The sequence below is a fragment of the Rhipicephalus sanguineus genome, chromosome 3, assembly GCF_013339695.2.
Source record: "Rhipicephalus sanguineus isolate Rsan-2018 chromosome 3, BIME_Rsan_1.4, whole genome shotgun sequence".
Classification (NCBI taxonomy): Eukaryota; Metazoa; Arthropoda; class Arachnida; order Ixodida; family Ixodidae; genus Rhipicephalus; species Rhipicephalus sanguineus.
This window is the reverse complement of record NC_051178.1, coordinates 47,920,762-47,939,413: the sequence shown is the minus strand read 5'-3', so window position 1 is coordinate 47,939,413 and position 18,652 is coordinate 47,920,762. Positions and strand designations below refer to the sequence as shown.

At 47.2% G+C, this 18,652-nt stretch overlaps 1 protein-coding gene across 2 annotated transcripts in view; it reads left to right on the top strand.

The window, feature by feature from the left end:
- The first annotated feature begins 275 nt into the window (after nucleotides 1-275).
- Nucleotides 276-18,652, top strand: part of LOC119386625 (4'-phosphopantetheine phosphatase) — a 92,933-nt gene continuing 74,556 nt past the window's right edge. The window contains exon 1 of one of the 2 annotated variants that reach the window (XR_005182326.2): nucleotides 276-802. Coding sequence is in view for 1 of the 2 variants with exons in the window: in XM_037653913.2 (XP_037509841.1) it covers nucleotides 631-802 (172 nt within the window). In the remaining variant the exon portion in view is untranslated. The remainder of the gene's footprint in view (nucleotides 803-18,652) is intronic. The other variant, XM_037653913.2, reaches the window with a different exon arrangement.

Here is an 18,652-nt window from a genome sequence, read left to right as displayed (position 1 = left end):
TAATATGCGAGTTTATTTTGCTTCTTTCTATTCGCTATCGCCGCGAAAAACTACAGAACGCGCCCCGCTGTCATAACCATTGGAGTAGCAGTACCATTGAACTAGAAAGTGGTAGTTGCAAACACCGTCTAGCAGACGACGCGTCCTATTTCTTGCAGAGTCCGGCAGGTGGCAAACAAAGGCTTTGTTAGTTTGTCGTGATCCGTAGAGATGGCGATGCGATCGTTACCGCCGCCGTTGGGGGCAGGCAGCAACGCAAACGCTAGCATCAGCTGTTGTCCTGTTGTGTCCGCCGCAGGACTGTAGGCAGCAGTTCGTCCCTCACCGAGTGTGCGATCGGGGTGGTCGCTCCTACAGTGCGCTGCGGTGTTGCTTTGCGGCGTCGGTGAGGGAAGAAAAAAAAAAAAAACGCAACCAGCCACCTCCGAAGTAACGACGGCTTTCGTGCGGATTACTCGCTGGAGAAGCGACGAGTGGTACAGCGAGTCGGTGCAGCCCATTCTTGACGCATTCAGAAGTAACGTTCGCGGAAGGTGTCGGTGGTGCAGTGTTTATTTCTCTCTGACCCCCGGGTGTTCCCTATGAGCCCGGGCGCGTTGTGTCAGAGTGCCAGCGTCGTGTCCGAATTCCATGCCTTCAACGTCGTCACCACCAGTGCCGTCCTCCGCGATGGACAACACAGCGGCAGCAGCCGCTGCAGGCGGCGGCAGCGAAGTGCGCCGGGCCCGGAGCATACAGCTGCCCGAGCAGCTCGCCGTCTTCAGGAACCTCAAGAACGCCAAGCGCTTCGCGATTGACATAGGTAAGCGAGCCGCACCGTAAACACACAGCGCCTTTTTATTTGCTCCGCGCCAGCGAATTCGAACGGAGGGGGAAGAGTTCTTAGTTCCTCGCTGTCCGTCGGTCTTTTTTGGCGGTTTTCTGCGGCCGCGTTTTGATCTGCGATCTTGCTCTTGGTGTTTTGGGTTGTCTCGTTCTCGGAATCAAGTGCGCAGGTGTTTCGATGTCGGTGCGTCCGATTTTCCAAAGCACTGCCGTCGTCAACGGCCGGTAGCCGTGGTATCGATCAGCACAGCAGGTTGTAGCAGCTTCTCGACGTAGAAACCGCCGCCGGCCTGTACCGTGCGCGCGTTTCCGCGTGTCGAACGATAAACTTGTGTGTGCGGCGGGAGCAGTACTACAACAAACTCGCGTTTCCTGCTCCACTGCTTCCTCGGCCGCGTCTCTCTGGAGTTTAGTAGCCAGTCGTGTCGCTTCCGCCTCCGCTGTTGCCTTTTCTGCTACGGCGAACGTGTGAGCGGCCGTCGCCGCGAATAGATGCATCCCTCGGGCACACTGTACCGAGGCAGTGACGCAATTGCAGATGCACCGGAAGAAACGGCGTCAAGCGACGCGATCCTGGGGTGTTAAGCGCGGCATCGTTACAAAAATAACGGTCGCGCACACGCGTTGCTTTTAAAGGCCAGGTGTTAGCACGCTCTCCTATTTGAGGGATTAATTGCCGATTACCGACATCATGTTATCCGGCTGGCGCAGGATATAACCGTTTCTTAGCTGCCTGTGAAGCATAACAGCTTACATGAGCTTATATCAATATTTTAATTCAATAATAGGTCACGTTGAGTTACAGAGAAGTAACAGGGCGAAGGTTGCGCGTTGTACTCTCCTGCATGTCGTCTCTCGTGCGCAGTCGGTGGCACTTGCAAAAAAGCAGCTTTTACATTGGCTTCGCCTAGCACTTCACGCGGTTTACTGTACATTTTAATGTGGTTTCTTTCTTTGGCGGATAAAATTAGTCGTTACATTATGCGCAATTAATTGTTCCATATTGCAGACTGCGCTTAATATGTTGCGCGATGAGCGTGGCTCGTAGCGCTGTTCGAACGAGCTTATATTACGTAACTTCGCTTCCGCGCTGATGCCTGTTAAAGCGAGTGACGCAGCATGCACTTGGCTCCTTCGGCAACCCGTGACGACAGACAGTGCTGTCGCGCGAAGGTCGTTACGGTGATGCGCTTGGCGTTCGCGTGAATCACTCACGTCCGGCCCCCTGGCGTGCGTGTCGCGAAGGTGGATTAGAGGGGCAGTTAAAGCGATCCGGCTGGCCAGCTAGTTGCTTGAGCTGACGCGCACAACCTTTTTAACGTCATCAGCCTGACTGCATACACCCACTGAAAGGCAAAGGCCATGTTTAGCCCATTAACCCGATTCTGTGCTTCCCACAGCCTTCTTGATCCCATCTGTCCACCTAAAGTTCTGCCTCCCACTGGTACGCTCACCTTCTCTAGGAATCCAGTCTGTTACTCCTAATGACCAGCGGTTATCTTGCCTACGCGCTACATGCTCTGCCCATGCCCATTTCTTCTTGATTTCGACTATGATGTCCCCTCAGGAATAACGTAGCCAGAAATTTTTTTCGGGGGGGGGGGGGGGGAGAAGGGAAGTGGTGCTAAACCATACTTTATGTATGTTCGTGCGTGCGTTTGTATGTGTGCGTGTATATATAGACATGAAAAACTGAAAAATTTCGGGGGGTTTGTACCCTCCCTTCCCTGGCCCGCCTCTAACACCCTTTTGTTCCCTGACGCACTCTGCTCTCTTCTCGTCCCTCAAGGTTACACTAAAGGGAAGAACTATTTTAGAAGTGAAGCTGTTTAGCAAATCGTTCTTTGTCCGACGAACCAAAAAACTATCATCTTAAACGGGTATGTGCCACAGAAATTGGGTAGATCCCACTACTCACCACTGGTCCACTAAATATCAAGAAGGCAGCAGTTAGCCCAAGAACAAATGGCAGAGGAGCGACGGCGGTGAGCCAGTGGCGTAGCCAGAAGTTTTTTTCGGTGGGGGGGGGGGGGGGGGGGTTCAATTATACTTTATGTATGTTCGTGCGTGCGTTTGTATGGGTGCGTGCCTATATACACAAGCAAAACTGAAAAATTTCGGGGGGGTTTGAACCCCCCCCCCCCTTGGCTACGCCCCTGCGGTGAGCCGAAGACCGCGAGTACGTACAACGAGAGAATACTGGGTAACGGGAAAGGCAACGGCGGCTTCGAGAATACCCCGAAGTGATGGAAGGCCTACGACGAAGTGCCTGTAGATCTATGAGAGGTGCCATTGCTTGGTTTCTGTACGAGTTCTGTCTCTGCAGTTTGGACATCCGTGTCGTGTCTGTGACTCTGTGGTTTAACTCGAACCTCTCTGCGCTGAGAATCAACGTAGAAACAACCTAGCATCACCTACCTAAAGCCTAGCAACCTTCTAGAAGCAGCCTAGAAACAACGTGCATCACCTAGCTAAGGCCTAGAAACAACCTAGAAGCAACCAGGTTAGTCTTCAGAATCGTCCAGTTTCGCTGTTTGAAGCCTTGCGCGGCTTAGTGCAAGCTTCGCTGATTTTTATGGTTCTCATGTTATTAAATTACGATTTCACAATACCGCAAGCACTTCTCTTACCACGTGAAGATGCTTGGTGCGCGAGAAAACGCGCAAAAAGAAAGTACAAGTGCGACGTCACCTTGATGTTGCCGGACTTGCTCGCCGTGACGTCACAGATTTTGACGGCGTCTTCTAGGGCCTACGTTATTGTTAACCGGTGAGAATTGTTTCAGTTGCGTTTTAAGGGACTCAAAGCCCTTAACGTAGCAAGTTTCATGAATATTTATTGAGCCAATGTGGCCGAAATATGCAAAAATACGTTGACATTCTGACGTCACAGTGACGTTCACGCGCTGAAGTTTCGGCGCGAAACTCTAAAACGAAACTCTGACCTTCTTTTTCGTTCATAATTAACCTATGATGGCAAAATTAATGGAATTATAGTTCGGGAAGGGTAACTCATCTGTCCAAGCTGCTTTAATGTTTCACTTCATGTGCCTTCAGTGAAACGAAAGACAACCAAAAGACGAAGAAAATCCCTTGAGCTGCGTCCGTGCTTTGCGGCCGTTGTTTTCGTGGCGGTTTAGCATTGCGGCGCCAACATATTTAAGGCCTGTCGCGCCGTCCGCACTACATTGATGAACAGATCGAAGTAAAAGACAGAGCGATTTCTTTCCGGTAATCTTAGCGATATTCGTTCCCACTGTCGGTTGCTTGTGCCATGCGCAGGAGTGCAACAGCTCGCCTATTGCGCCAGTTTGATAATATTCATTATTTTTGCGCCAAGCTGAGCCAGAACCGTGAAATTGTTAAAAGTGCGCCGTGGTGCGCCAAAATACCCGACCAGCCTCAAAATTTTCTCAGTACTGGTAATTTTAGCAAGAAATGGACATTAATATGTTAATCACCTGCAGTTTGCGCATCATCATCCAGTCCAATCCACACGCGGATACGATAACCCTAACTACTAGTTCACTATTCCCTAACCTCACCGCGAAAGAAAAGAAAAAATGACAGTGGTTCCAAAATTTCCCGGCCTCGTTCTGTCACGTGCAGAACGCTTTTTAAGCCACTTTTGCCGCCGCACACTCTTGCTGTGCGGAAAAGTGTACTATGATTTAGAAGGGGCTACTAGCACTTGCTGTTACGGGACACAGCACGTTTTGTTCCCCAATTACTCATGCGTGGACGCACCATATAATAACGAGTACTAGTATGAGTGCTGACGTCTAAAAAATTACTGGCAAATATTCAGAGCGGTGTATGACGTTTCTGTGGCCCTGAGAAACGACAAACAAAAACGTACGCCAGTTTTCTTTTTTCGCCACCCCTTTTGCTCCTGCTTTACGAATATCCCGAATTTCGAGCTCGCCAGGTTTGCAGATTCACAATAGCACATGCGGCGCCTGTCAAATGGTTTGACAGGCTCTGCAAAAGCTTACGTGGGGCTCGGACATTGCTTGCGCTGTGGGGTGGTTCAACAGACTGCTTTTATTGGAGTAGCAGTGCTCACGTGCACTGTGCACGAGTTAGCTGACGTGAAGTAGTCTGTACATGTGTTTTTATTTTTTAAAAGTAAGTCTTATTTGTTGTGCTGCTCCAAATCTGGAATTTCGGGCTAAAAAACGGACTGTTTTTCCCATTAACTTGCTCCAAATTAGCATTTTCGTGCTCCAAATCCTGATTCGGCTCTTGCACCCCTGCATGCGGTAACCGGCTTTCTGTTCAGCATAGCAGGAACGCCCCTCTATTTAGGTGTGGGTGCTCGTTAGAGAACTCCAGATGGACGAAATTAATCGGGAGTTACGGCTTGTCTCATAACCACATCGTGCTTTTGGCACGTAAAACCAGAATGTGAGTGATCAGCATATCACGCTTAGAATTGTGTAGTCATTACACATTTATTTAGACTTTTATTTGGCTATACCTTTATTTTATGATTACAGGCTGATTATCTTTATTAGGCTTTAACTCGCCCAGAAAACAACGTTTCTTCACTTTTAGTCTCGCAGTTTGAAAAAAAAAACGAAACAAATAATAAAGAAAACAAACTCGTGCAAACGTATTTTGTTTATGCAGATACAAGAGTGCCCGGGAGGAGTACTGACGCAATATTTCGACGCATCGTGATCTTTAAATAAACTCCTTAAATTCATAGTGGGATGATTTCAGCGCGCATAGAACAGACAAAGACGAAAGGAAGTGTGGACAAACCAAAAGCGTGGACTCACTACTCACTTTTATTGTTCAAAAGGAAGCACACATACAGAGTTTTTTTTCTTTTTTAGACAATACAGATTTTTTATTATAACCCTATGACAGTCAGGCACCTGTCGTCTTCTTAAACGAACTCTACGCCGAGGCGGGAAAAGTTTGCCGCACCTAAAGTTACATTCAAGTGAGCAGTTAACAAAAACTGGTTAATTAACTTTTTTTAAATATTAACTTTAGGGTCATTGTTTATGGGGACGAGTTGTAGGACGTGACAACTTATGGCATGCCCTTTTCTTTTTTTAAATCGCAAGAAAGAACGCGCGTAATTTTAGATAATAATCACCGAAGTTCAAAGCCCGATCGAGACGAAAACGAAACTGAGCGCAATGGGCGCCCAAGAAATCAATCAGCCCCGTTACGTCAGACTGGAAACTCACGTGACGATTTTTGCAGAACAGGCGCGCCGTAGTAGGGTATGGTCAGGAAAAACGACAAGCAATCTCAAATACCCCATTGGTCCGCTTATTGTTTGCGTTTAGTGTGTAGTGCTTGTCCGTGTGTGTGTGTGCGTGCGTGCGTGCGTGCGTGCGTGCGTGCATCAAGAGAAAAGTGAAGACACCACAAACGCCATCTCAGCTCTCTGTTATTTTAAGCATACACCAAGGATAGCTCCAAAGCACAGGTGCAAGAGGAACAAAAAAAATTCACAGACGCTGAGCTGTGAGTCCGCGTTTGTCTGCCTACCTACCTCCGTCTTTGTCTGTTCTCTGCTCATCTCATTATGAATTCCTACCAACCAGCCCAGTTTTCATAAATTTGACGAAACTCGTAAATACCCTAAATAAGGAAAGTACGAAAACACAGCACTGCACGCGAAAGTTAGGGCGGCCTGACTAATTTTCTACTCTCGAATGCCTTCGCAACAAAACAACCTGCGCAATGAGGTGTTTTCTTGCCGCCCGGCTATGTTTCTAACGTCGTGGTCGCACGTCGAAGTAACCCGTATGACGAAGCGCACCGAAGTTTCCGCGCTCATTGCTGTGACGGTGTTTGACTGCATGAGCGCTTGTTTCTACGAGCCCGTCCCGCTGTTTCGAATGCGTCATACAAGATGTCATCGTACATAACGCTCGTGCGCGACTGCTGCGACTGTCACACGCAAGCGCAGCTTGCAGAACGTGTCGCGTGTAGCACAATAGCGTGTTTTTTAGGTGCGAAGTATCTTAAGGCGGAGCTCAATCCGGTGGTGGTGGTGGTGGTGGTGTGCGGCGTGACCACCCCCAAGGAGAAAGAAGTATTTGAGGAGGAGAATCTCTCGGGCGCGGCAGCGCGCGAGGGCGGCGCGATAGCGTCACGGCGGAATGCGGTTACGCCGAAGCACGACAGATGACGCTTTCGGCCTGTTGCCATCTTTTACATGCTCTTCTATGGGCGCGACGCATAAAAATCGTGATAGCGCCTCATACATTATAAAATTTCTAAGATTTCTGTCTGTAACATCAATAGGTAGATATGACAGATACTTTAGCTGCAGTTACTAATCGATATTGCCGGAATTATAGGCCGTACAGCGCTTGAAACGAACTGCTAGTAGCGGCCCATGAGCAGACGACGTCTGCCGCCGCATGCACACGCCCCTCGCTCCTCGCTCGCATGTTCTGCGCGCGCATGTGTAGGTGGCCTTGGGAGGGAAAGTTCCCTTGGCGATTTGCTGTTTTTTTTTTCTCTCTCTCTTTAGCGCTCTCAGTGGCTTCCGCGCGTTGCGCCGGCGGAGCCGACTCCTCGATGTTTGCGCGCGCTTTTCACGCCGCGAAAAAGGAGAGTGCTTTGCGGATTTCGACCAGTGGTACTTCAGGATGGGGCGGAAACGTGTCGTGCCGAACTGCAGCAGTGGGTACGCGTCCTGCAAGGAGAAGGTAATTACCTTCAAATTCCTAGAGACCCAGTCAGGTTGGAAGCGTGGGCTCGCGCCATACCAAGAAATGACCGACAGCTGACGCCTCGTGACTACGTTTGCGAGAAGCACTTCTCGGACAGTGACATAGACAGGCGGCGCTATTATGGAGAACTTGGTGGCGAAGTTCTCCTTGACAAACCGAAACGGCCAGTGTTGTTTCGAGACGCCGTGCCCTCAATCTTTCCGCGCGCTGTCCCAGATACTTGTCTGCTGTTCTCAAAAAAAAAAAGAAAGACAATGTGAAATTTCAACCACCTGGGGTTTTGTAACGTGCACCTAAATGTAAGCACACGGGCCTTTAGCATTTCGCCTCCATCTAAATGCGGCCGCCGCAACAACCTAAATCTGAATTGATGGCATATAGGGCAAGTCCCATCATTCGTTGAAATAAATTATACCTAACTCATTGAGTTGACGTTATCAAAAATTATAGATTTCACGTTGTACAAAATATATCACGCTGGTAATTTTCCTGTATGTGACGCCATTTTTCTCGTTAATTTACCGCAAAAACTTGGAGTGCGCTTGAGCTTCGCCTTTGAGAGTAGAACGCGATAGCGTAATCGGGCCCTGTGCGCGTCGCCTTCTCAATTGCTAGCTTCGCCGACACCGACGCCGACACCGGTATTTCCGCGAAACGGGCTCGTTAACGCTGTCGCGTTAAAACACATCCATTCGGGCGCGAACGGCGAATCGGTGACGAATGGCCTTAAACCGACGAGCTTCGTCGGAGAGCGCGGTGAGAGGGACGCGCGCATTTTAGGGGCGAAGCTCCTTAAGGCGGCACCCGTTCGTCCCTCGTCGTGCTCGTAGTAGTGAGTAACAAGTCTTACCCTTTGACCTCCAAGGTGGTGCCGGTGGGAGATTTCTCCTGTGCGTTGTTGAACAATAAAAAATTCGCAGCGTGCGCGTTAACTAAAAGCCGAATTCTTCTGTCTCTGTAGAAGTGTAAGTGTTAGCTAAAAGCCGACTTCTTCTGTCTCTCATTCCCATTAGCAGCCATTGTTTACCTCCAAGGTAGTGCCTGGTGAGATTTCTCCTGTGCGTGATTAAACAATAAAAATTTTGTTCAAAACGCCGTTGATTGATGAAATAAACCAACGAAAGACGCCAGATGTTTTGTAAAAACAAAACGAAAGAACGCCAGATGTTTCTAAAGCAAAACGAAAAAGACGCCAGCTGCTTAACGAAAGACGCAAGGTGTTTTCTAAAGCAATGGTTTTCTAAACAATGAAAATTCACAGCGTACATGTAAAATTAAAGTGAGCTGCAAGTCGTCATAACTCATCGAACCTTTAGTATAAACGCGCCCGATCTCACGTCGGTGATGATGTACTGGGCAGAATTCACGGAAGATTCACGGTTTACCGATGAACCTCCGCAGCTTCGCCCACTCATCATCATTCACTCCGCGAATATGCTGTGATTTTTTTCCTTCTCCGCTGGCGGACTCTCACGACAGAGGGCGCGGGAGCGCTGTGCCCGATTTCGTGACTTTATTAGGGCGCCCGAGCGAGCGCAGTTTCGCCTCCTCAAGAATTCTTGCTCCGTGGACCACCCTTACTGCGCATGCGCATACCCTCTCCCCACACCTCCTCTCCACGCATCCTTTCCCCGTCCCCTCTCCACTTTCTCTCCCCTCCCCCTCTCCCATACCCCTCTCCCCTCCCCCTTTCCACTCTTCCTCTGAAACGCGGGTTAGACATGCCGAAATTCTCTCCTGCGCAACGCCGCGATGAGCTCGAGCGCATGCGCGTCCCCTCCCCTTCTCTCTCCTCTCCTACGCTGCCCCCCTCTCGCCCGCCTGTCGACCGCGTTACCCGCTCGCCCTGTGAGAATTAACGGCCGGGCTAGATGGAAGATACGACGCGCGTAGCGTCCATCTTCGCGTTCCACGACGCGAGGTCGGTAGCATGCCCAACGAACGCCAACGGAACGCGATCGTGCAAGTGCTCCGGCTTCGCATCGCCTCATGGTCCCCTTTAGCGGGAGATGGTGTAATTTTTCTTTTTCTTTTATGATCGCTATCGTCAAACCAAGCGTTACTGCGACTGTAAATTTTTCTCTGTGTCATCACATCGCGATAATGACGATCAACGCCAGCTTAGGCGTTTCACGACCAAAATTAAAGTAGCAAAATAAAACTCCCCATAGGTTTTGCCGAATCCTGCTGCTAAACTTTCACGCTATTTGTGATCGAGAAGCGTGTGACAGTTTCCAGAACTTGTAGAATGTTTGTCGATGTTCCGTTCGTGGTTTTTATTGCTATCTCCCTTTCAAACAGACTGACAATATGTGCTCACTTAACCTTGTTCGACTAATGGGAGCTTTTGTTACATCCATCGCAGTGAGCTGTAAACGAAGAAGAAACATAAGCGCCGCCCACAAAACCGCGGTTCGGCTGCCCGTCACCTCAGTTCTCGTTCGAAGCGCAAGTACTTTCTCTCTGCTAGTGTAAATACCATTCATAGGCATATTAGGAAATATCTTTGTCTTTTCTGGTTAAAATATTATTTTTCGCTATGAACTCAAGTTGCAATCTCTCATTAAATGTGTCGGAAGTCTCCTATCAAAATCCAGCGACACGAACCTGTGCTAAGCAAATTCCTTTTTGCTTAGGACCGCCATATCTGTGCGCGGAGCTCGTATTTCGTTGTTTGGTTGTAATCGACTAATACAGCCATCCGCCTATCTCTTAGCGCGACATCGTTAAGAGCTCGTTCCGGCGTCGTTGGTTGTGAGCGAAAAGTCGGCGCTTTCTGTGATCGAAAATTGGAGATTGATGCAAATAAATAAATAATGAAAATCTTCGGCTCGAGTGGGAATCGAACCCAGGACTTTTGAGTGGCAAGTGTTCTATGCCACAAAGCCACGCCGTTTCATGGAACTGTTTCCGGTAAAGACCCTGTACGAATGTCATGTACTGCGCGGACTCTGCTTAACGCATGCACAGCTGCGTTGCAGAAGCGTGGAATCGCGCCAGGTGTCAAGACATGTGAATTGCACAAGGAGTGCGTGTATAGTTTTAAACGGCCAATGTAACTCGCACAGACTTTCCTTTACTCCCCTTTCTCCGCCGCTTTTTCTGCAATGACGATTGGTCTCCTTTGCGGTTGCCCTTAGTAACGCGCGTATGTTGCGTTTTGCTGGTGTTTTTCTTTTTCGTTCGAGTCTCTTTCTTTTTCTTTTTTTTTGCCGAGGTTCTGCGCAGCGAACGTTGAGAGCGCTTTGTTTTTTGCATTGTGTGCTCGCGCTATGCCGTGCGGTTGCGCCTACATAACCGCAGCAACCGAAGTGCAAATGGTTATGCACTTAATACCCAAGGTAAGCGCGATGGCTTGCGCAAGAAACAGTCACTGCGCAACATCGGCCGAAAGAACTTTGTTCCGTCAAAGAACATAGTTCTTTGCTAGGTGTGGGCGCCTTACTGCTCGTATCAAAGCATCGCCGTGTGTCGCATTTTATATATTCTTCCGGCCTGATCATGAACGTTTTTTTTTTCTCGGCTATTTGTGCGTTGCATAAAAACGGGGTTGTCCTCAGTATGCTGAATATTCTGCCGAGACTCCATCAACTCGCACGTCGGCAACTGTTATTCAATCTGAAATGCACAACTACAGAATGTGCTTTCCGCTGCGAACAGTTACGCGCGATGATACAGCTGCTCGATCGCGCCTGTCGTGATTGTTAGGATCCATTTAACGTGAATGTTTGGTGGAAAAATAAACGAATTGGCGAGTAGAGGCGACACTTACTGGCGCTGGTTTCGAAGTTAGTTTTCTTCCTTTTTTTTTTTGGGGGGGGGGGGGGGATTCGCACACAGAAACAATGACACAAATGCGATCCGGCACAAGAAGAAAGAAAAACAGGAGCACTGCATAAAAAAAAATGACATCATGACATTGAAAGTTAGCCGCTATCTACCAGGCCGCGGCCGAAATGGGTCGTCTAGGTCACTCCTGCATTAGCGTGCCTTCCGTTCACCTATAAGAAACTAGATTATCTCTTACACCGGTGTCACACGGGTACTTTTGATCGCTATCAGAGTCAATCCGGATCGGATTTCTTGATCGCGATCAACGATCTTCGCTGCTATACGGTCCAAACTAATCCGGATTGAGTTTGGCGCAAACGTCAGTCAAATCGCGATCTGGGAGCCAGATGTCCATGAGCAGATCGCGACGGTCTTGATCCCGACCCGGTCTGATCGTGATTAAAAGTGACCGTGTGGCGGCACCTGATACGGATCGAGCCTAATCCGGATTGGCCCTGATCGCGATCAAAAGTGTTTGTGTGACACCGGTATTAATTATACGGCGTTGGCTGCTACATGACGATCGCACTTTCGTTATCGGTTTTTTTTTTTCGCGCAGTACTTGTGTCTTCCCTATTTTTCTTGCGCATATTCGCATTTGTGACTCTACTAATATACGTGCGGCTTTCCCAAATAACCTTCAGGGGGAATATCCGTGTCAAATATCCGTGAGAATAGCCGTGTCGCATATCCGTGGCGCCTCTGTTCGTCCGTTCGTTTCTTTTTCCGCGCTGTAACATTCTTGCAGGATCCGTTGGCTGTTATACTGAAAATTGGAACAGCGGCTTGTAGAGGCGCTATTCTTCCAGCTTACTTTGATGTGAGCTTCAGTCGCTTCAATGCAACGAATGCAGGCCCTGAAATAATGGCAAGCACGCCCGTGGTATTGCAGATGAGCAGCGCCAGCTAGCTAACATTTTTTTTTTTTCAGTCCATCAGTTTGCTTTTGAATTTGGATGCCGCGCACGCGTGACAGGGTGACGATTATTATTTGTTTTTTTCTCGCGGATACATGCGACGTGTCCACGGGATCGCCCCCGCTTGCTGTTGATATCGACTTCGAGGCAGAGGCCGGAAATCCTCGCTCTGATAGCGAATGCTCTAAAATCACCTTTCTGCGGATTTTTGGGGAGCTTTTTCTATTCATGTAACATGAGCCGAAATCATCGCATCGGTGTGTTTCCACCACGAAAACTTAGCAATAAATTATGATTATGGTTATGACGTATAGTAATCCAGGAAATTTCTGTACCAATGATGTTTAGCAGTGCAACGTATTAGTCCCTTGTAATTGTGTAAACCGCATTATTCATCGTGCCTGAATGATTAGCTGTTTTCTGAAGGTTCTAGCTACTGAAGACCAATTTGAGCCGCGTATTTTACAACAATTTGGGAAAAAGAAAAGCTGAAGCCCAACGCATTTCGAACAATATATTTTCACCGAGCTGTCGTGAAGCACCGGAAACCTCCTCGGAAGACCTCCAGCTGACAGTAGTGAGCGGCTGCTGCTGCTTGCTCCCTGTCCCGTCTATAGTAGTTACCACAAGCAAAACTATACAGATGCAAACGTAAAGCATGATATCATGTGGCAGAAAAAACGTCTGCCTGATGGAACGCTCTATAGGCTCCTTTTAAATTAGCCGCGCGGCTTTTGGAAGAAACTAATCTTTTCATAAACGTTCATTTCAGTGTTTTCGATCTCGTTATCACCATTTTTTTTCGAAATTTTCTTCTCTATACTGGTGCGCACAAGTGGCCTGAGATCACGCGCCTCCGCGGGAGCCGCGGCGGCGAAAAATGGTGCCGTGCGCAGCGCGCGCCGGAGGCGGGCGAGGAGAATCGAGGAGGAAACGCGTGCGCGGAGGAGTGTGGTTACTTTCCTAGATCAAGGGGCTTTCGAAAGACAGTCGCCATTCGTCTTCGCGAACGCGCCGCTCTAGCCAGTGCTGGGCAGTATCGAAGATACATGTATCTTAGATACTATCTCAGATACTCTTTGGGTATCTTGTATCTGTATCGCGATACATCTCGCAAGACGAATATCTGTATCTGTATTTCCGATACATTCAATAATGTATCGTGTATCTTAAGATACAAGATACTCCTATAGTAACACCAGCGTACGAAACAATAATCGCTGGCTCAACTCCGCTTCTCAAGCTGGTACTGGTGCTACTAAAGCGCCTCAGTAAAACTCAGCGCAGTGACATTATTTTATTTTTCCGGCAAAGTCCACCAGTGAAGGCAGGCAATGAAGTGTGCGCGTCCGTTTTGGTGGAGCAGAGCAACTTGACAGCGCTCGCGTAGTCACGACAGAACAAGCGCGCGAACGTCCAGCTTAGCTCACGTGCCTTTCGTTTTCTCGATTTTTTTTCTTTTTTTCGTGTGCCAGTGCCATGATACTTACCCTTATCCACTGTCCAGCGCCGCGTACCACAACGCGTGCGGCGACTATCGCGCAAATTCTGATGCCGCTCCCCTGCGCAGTGCTTCGTTACGAAATCTGAAGTATAGGGTTGCTTTGCTTGTCGTGGCTTTCACACACAAGCGATTTGAAGGATCTCGTGGATGTAAGTTCGACTTACATGCGATTAACTTATGTGCAAATAAGATCCGAACTGTAGCACCACTAGTACCGATGCTATATCTAATAGATGAAGCGCTTATCTAACAGAATATATGTTCGTGTACCGTATCTTTTTCTTCCTGCTGTCAATCCAATTCCGGCCGCGGCGGTCGCATTTTCGATGGAGGCGAAAATACTTGAGGCTCGTGTACTTCGATTTAGGTGCACGTGAAAGAACTCCAGGAGGTCAAACTTTCCGGAGCCCTTCACTGCGGCGTCTCTCATAATCGCATCGTGGTTTTGGGGTGCTAAACCGTAACAATTATTATTATTATCTTCCTGCTATCTTTATTCAAAAAGCTTTTGAAATCATAATTTGATTGTTAGCACAAGTTCTTCCTTAGTTGTCCTTCTTTTGCGTCCCGTACATTACCTAGGGCTCTGAACTTTTTTTTTCCGGTCTGGTCGCACAAATATGCCTATTGTAACGTGCTGCCAAAATAAATTCTCTGCTTTATTCTTACATTGAACTATCTGCTTTATTTCTGCTACTGTTTGCACATTTACTGTTCTGCGAGGTGATTTTGAAAACAAATATGTAATCATGTGGGCGCGCACTGAGTATGCAGTACCAAACATCCTGCTAACTGCTTAGAAAAAGAGCGAAATTGAGTTTGCATCATAATTATGAAAATAATTATGAGCCATATTAAAGTTGTTAGGAAGGGGATTCGAGAAACATTGCTATACCAAATGATCTGTTTTTCTCATGAGCGTCCCAACGAGCCGTTTCAGTCAATTTTTGATAGGCACCAAATATTTTTACTGTCTTACATTAACAAGTTCAAGATGCTTCATGATTAATTGTCATAGCTATTAAGGGTGCCGCCTGTATTGTGTTTCAATACTTATTCACGATGAATGTTTGATACAGAACGACTTTTCTATTGTATTTATATATATTTGATTTGTTTTCCTTTTTTAGGCCTACCTAATTTTTTTACTATTACTAATCGCCAGTTAATCGGACATATAGGTGGCAATACCGTGAATAGCAGCGCTGTGCTGCGACGATTTGTGCAACTTGCCACGCGCTCTCATTTCTTTATTTTGGTGGGATCGGGTTTAAACTGCAAAAACATTATTAGCAGCGCTCAGCTCAAGACACGTCGCGATGTTTCGGAAGCTTCGCAGTTGTTTCAGGTTGTTCTGTCAAGATTACGCGCGAATCCCAGCCGCGGCGGCCACATTTCGATGGAGGCGGAATGCTCGAGGCTCGTGTACTTAGATTTAGGAGCACGTTAAAGAACCCCAGGTGGTCGAAATTTCTGGAGCCCTCCACTACGGTGTCCATCATAATCATGTCGTGGTTTTGGGATGTAAAACTGCAACAATTATTATTAAAATTATGCGCAGGACGCGAGCACTGTAGTTCATTCGGGAGCTTACGCGAGCACCATCGGTAACGATGGAAGGTTCGATCGCAGATGTGACCACGCGTTCCGTCTATGATCAGAATACCGAAGGCCAACGACATTTATTGCCGCTATCAGTGTACAGAATGCTTTGCTTGTATTATGAGTTACTCAGTTTTCTGGGCACAAGTTTGCCAGTGAGCAGTTTAGTCTCTACCAGAGTGACTGCCGCCTTCTTTATCCTTACCACCACGTGACAATACAATAGGTACTAGGCATTTCTGGGGTGAACATATTCTCTCGTTGAAGAAAGATTGTTGAAAGATTGCACGTTAGTGAATATATTGATAACGAACCCTTTACTCCAGCAGATAAGTAGAACATGAAAAGTCATTGCAGTTTTATGAGCTCTACGCATACACAGTGCGTCACGAAAAATATAGCCAGCAACGTTGTTGCTACTGTACACCGGTGGATCGGTACTGCGTGAACGCTCTTTACAGACAAGGTAAAACTACACACCGGCATTTGCGCCATCGTGCGAAGGCTTCGTATTGAAGTTCTTGTGATTAGATCGCAACCGGCTAGCTGGTCGGCAAGCTGAGCAGCGACTCCCATCAATTACAAAAATGACAAGCAAGAGCCGTTATCAGTGAAGAGCTGTCCTGTTAAGCAGCCAAAACAAACCCCAATAAGTTCTGTCGGAAGTAAACTAATGCACTTGGAGTAAGAAGGACAATACTTTTGAAATACTAACTCACATTTCACTAAAATTAAACAAAATTGGTCACATTAAAGAAATTTTCAAGCAAACATTTTCGTGCATAGGCGTTCGCTACTACATTAGGGGGTCTATAATAACAAATTCGCGAATGTATCGAAGTATCTTAAGATACAATTGCCAAGTATCGTATCGGATACAATTATTGCGGTAGTATCTTGTATCTGTATCTCCAATACTTCTTGCCTGTGTATCTTGTATCGTATCGCGATACAATTTCAAAGTATCTTTGCCCAGCCCTGGCTCTAGCGTTTCGCTGAAACTCTTTGGCCGGCGTTGCCACGAAACGCCAGGCGCGCGGAATGAAGCACCTGACAAACGTTCTGATACGTTGGAGAAACTTCGGCACGAACTCACTGGCTAAAATCACTGGAACGGGTAAAATACCTCGACTAGAATAATTTTCACTATAACCTCGACCGTCCGATCCGCCGCCATATTAGGTCCAGCGAGCCTGAAGCGACGGCCGTGCGTTGTCGTTTTAGCATGAAATAACGCATGCTTTACTAATTACGTGGGCTTTTAAGGCCACGTATTAGGTATAGTATACCACAGTTCTTTTGGTAATTAGGCGAGAAGAGAGCCGCAATTACTCCTTGCCAGGCCCGTAGCCAGGAATTTTTTTCGGGGGGGGGGGGGGGGGGGGCACTTGCTGAAAGCCTTGACTGTGTGAGAAAAACGCCCATTTTCAGTATTTATTTTCGGTAAAACACTATGTATCATAAAAATTTCGAGGGAGCCCCCCCCCCTCCCCCCTGGCTACGGGCCTGCTGCTTGCCTATATATGCGTGCGTGCGTATACTGAGCGATAAAAAGAAATGCGAACAGCATCGCTCCTACACGGTCAGCGTTTGTTTTCAAGCGGTTGTAAACTGGCTCGTAATAAAAAGGTACTAGAGTCGTTCGTGATACAATACAATCAAGGATGGCTCTAGCGTATCTTTATTACCACCAAGGCGAGAGCGCGATGAAAGAAAATGCGAGCAGCGAAACACAAAGGCGCCGATCTGCTGGCATTTCTTTCGATCGCCCGGTTCATGCTGAAATACATGATATGCCGGCTTACGAAACGACACAGAACCACATCTATATACCAGAGGTGATGAGTGCATAAATTATAATGAATATGCGCTTGTACCAGCTCATGTTTTTCAAGTAAACGAGATGTTAACTGCAGTGACAAGGCCAGGGCAATTAAAATTTCAGAAGATTAATAGCTGCTGGTATTCAACGAGCCCTTCATTAGGAAGGAAAAATGTTTGCCTAAGAGGGCATATGGTTAGTAATTGCCCATTAAGGATCGTATAATAGATTTGTAGACCTTAAGGAATAAAAAATGATCCACACAAAGAATAGCGCTCAAAGACATTCTCGAAAGAACGAGGTTCTTTCACAAAATTTCGCAAGAATAGAAAATTATCCAAAGGATACTAATACACGTTTAGTATATTCCCTAAGCGCGAAACGAGTTCATATTAAAATAGTCGCGAATGAAAGAAGTAAACTTATTTTAAGTTAAAGGCACGACGATGAAAACGGGCAAAAGAGAGTGGTTCACACACACGGTGCGCCACCTTTAAGAGTGCTTATTACGAAAGGACCGCAGTGTATATGCACCAGGTGCTGTCAGAGATCATCAATGCGCAGTCGCATTTCAAGTATAACAACTCCTTTGGTGATAATGAAATTGAAGCCACGCTAACGCACTTATCGCCTGCTTCGATTATTCTTTTGGCCTCAATGATTCATCTAACCCGTTTGTCGTGGTTCCTGGCGACAACAGAGCAGGCATGAAAATCCGGACTACATTGACAATCTCGGCAATGAATTGCCAGGTAGCCTTCACTGCCACTTCTAACGTTGTTGTTGCCCTGTCTGAGTCTATCGTTGAGGCATTGTTCAATTTGACCTGCGTACCACACGACAAGGGAATTTCGTCGATAACACCCGCCTGACAGCTGCAGTACTTGTTTTTTGTGGTTTACGTTGCAGGCCAGGGCAAGTAACATCGGTGATCAAAAGCTTGAATGGCCGAAGCACATCGGGTAACGTTGTCAGAACGAAATATAGCACAATGAAGTACTCTAGAAGCGCTTTCCATCGGGCCAGCTTTTTCATGAAGCTATCTCTATAGAGAACCGAAAACAAGAAGCTAAACCATATAAAATGTTCTTGTCATTCAAGAAATCGGATAGCAATTAGCTTTCATGAGCTTTAAGAATAGGCATATATGCAACGCTTATCGTATTAGTACATGACAAAAATTAAATGTGCGCCGAATATTCACAGACATCAATCGCAGCTCGACGTGCTGCAAAAGTATGAATGAGAGCAGAAAGAGTATGCACGCCAAAACACGATCGATCAAATGCAAGCTCAATGGAAAACAAATGTTGCAACAGTCGGTTTACCTCATCGTTATTTGTGAGCCCAGAGGCTACACTTTTATGCCAGAACGCCAATAAGAGCCGCTCGGCAGTCGTTCTCTGCATGTAGTACCTACTACGGCAGTCACGCGAAATACGGCT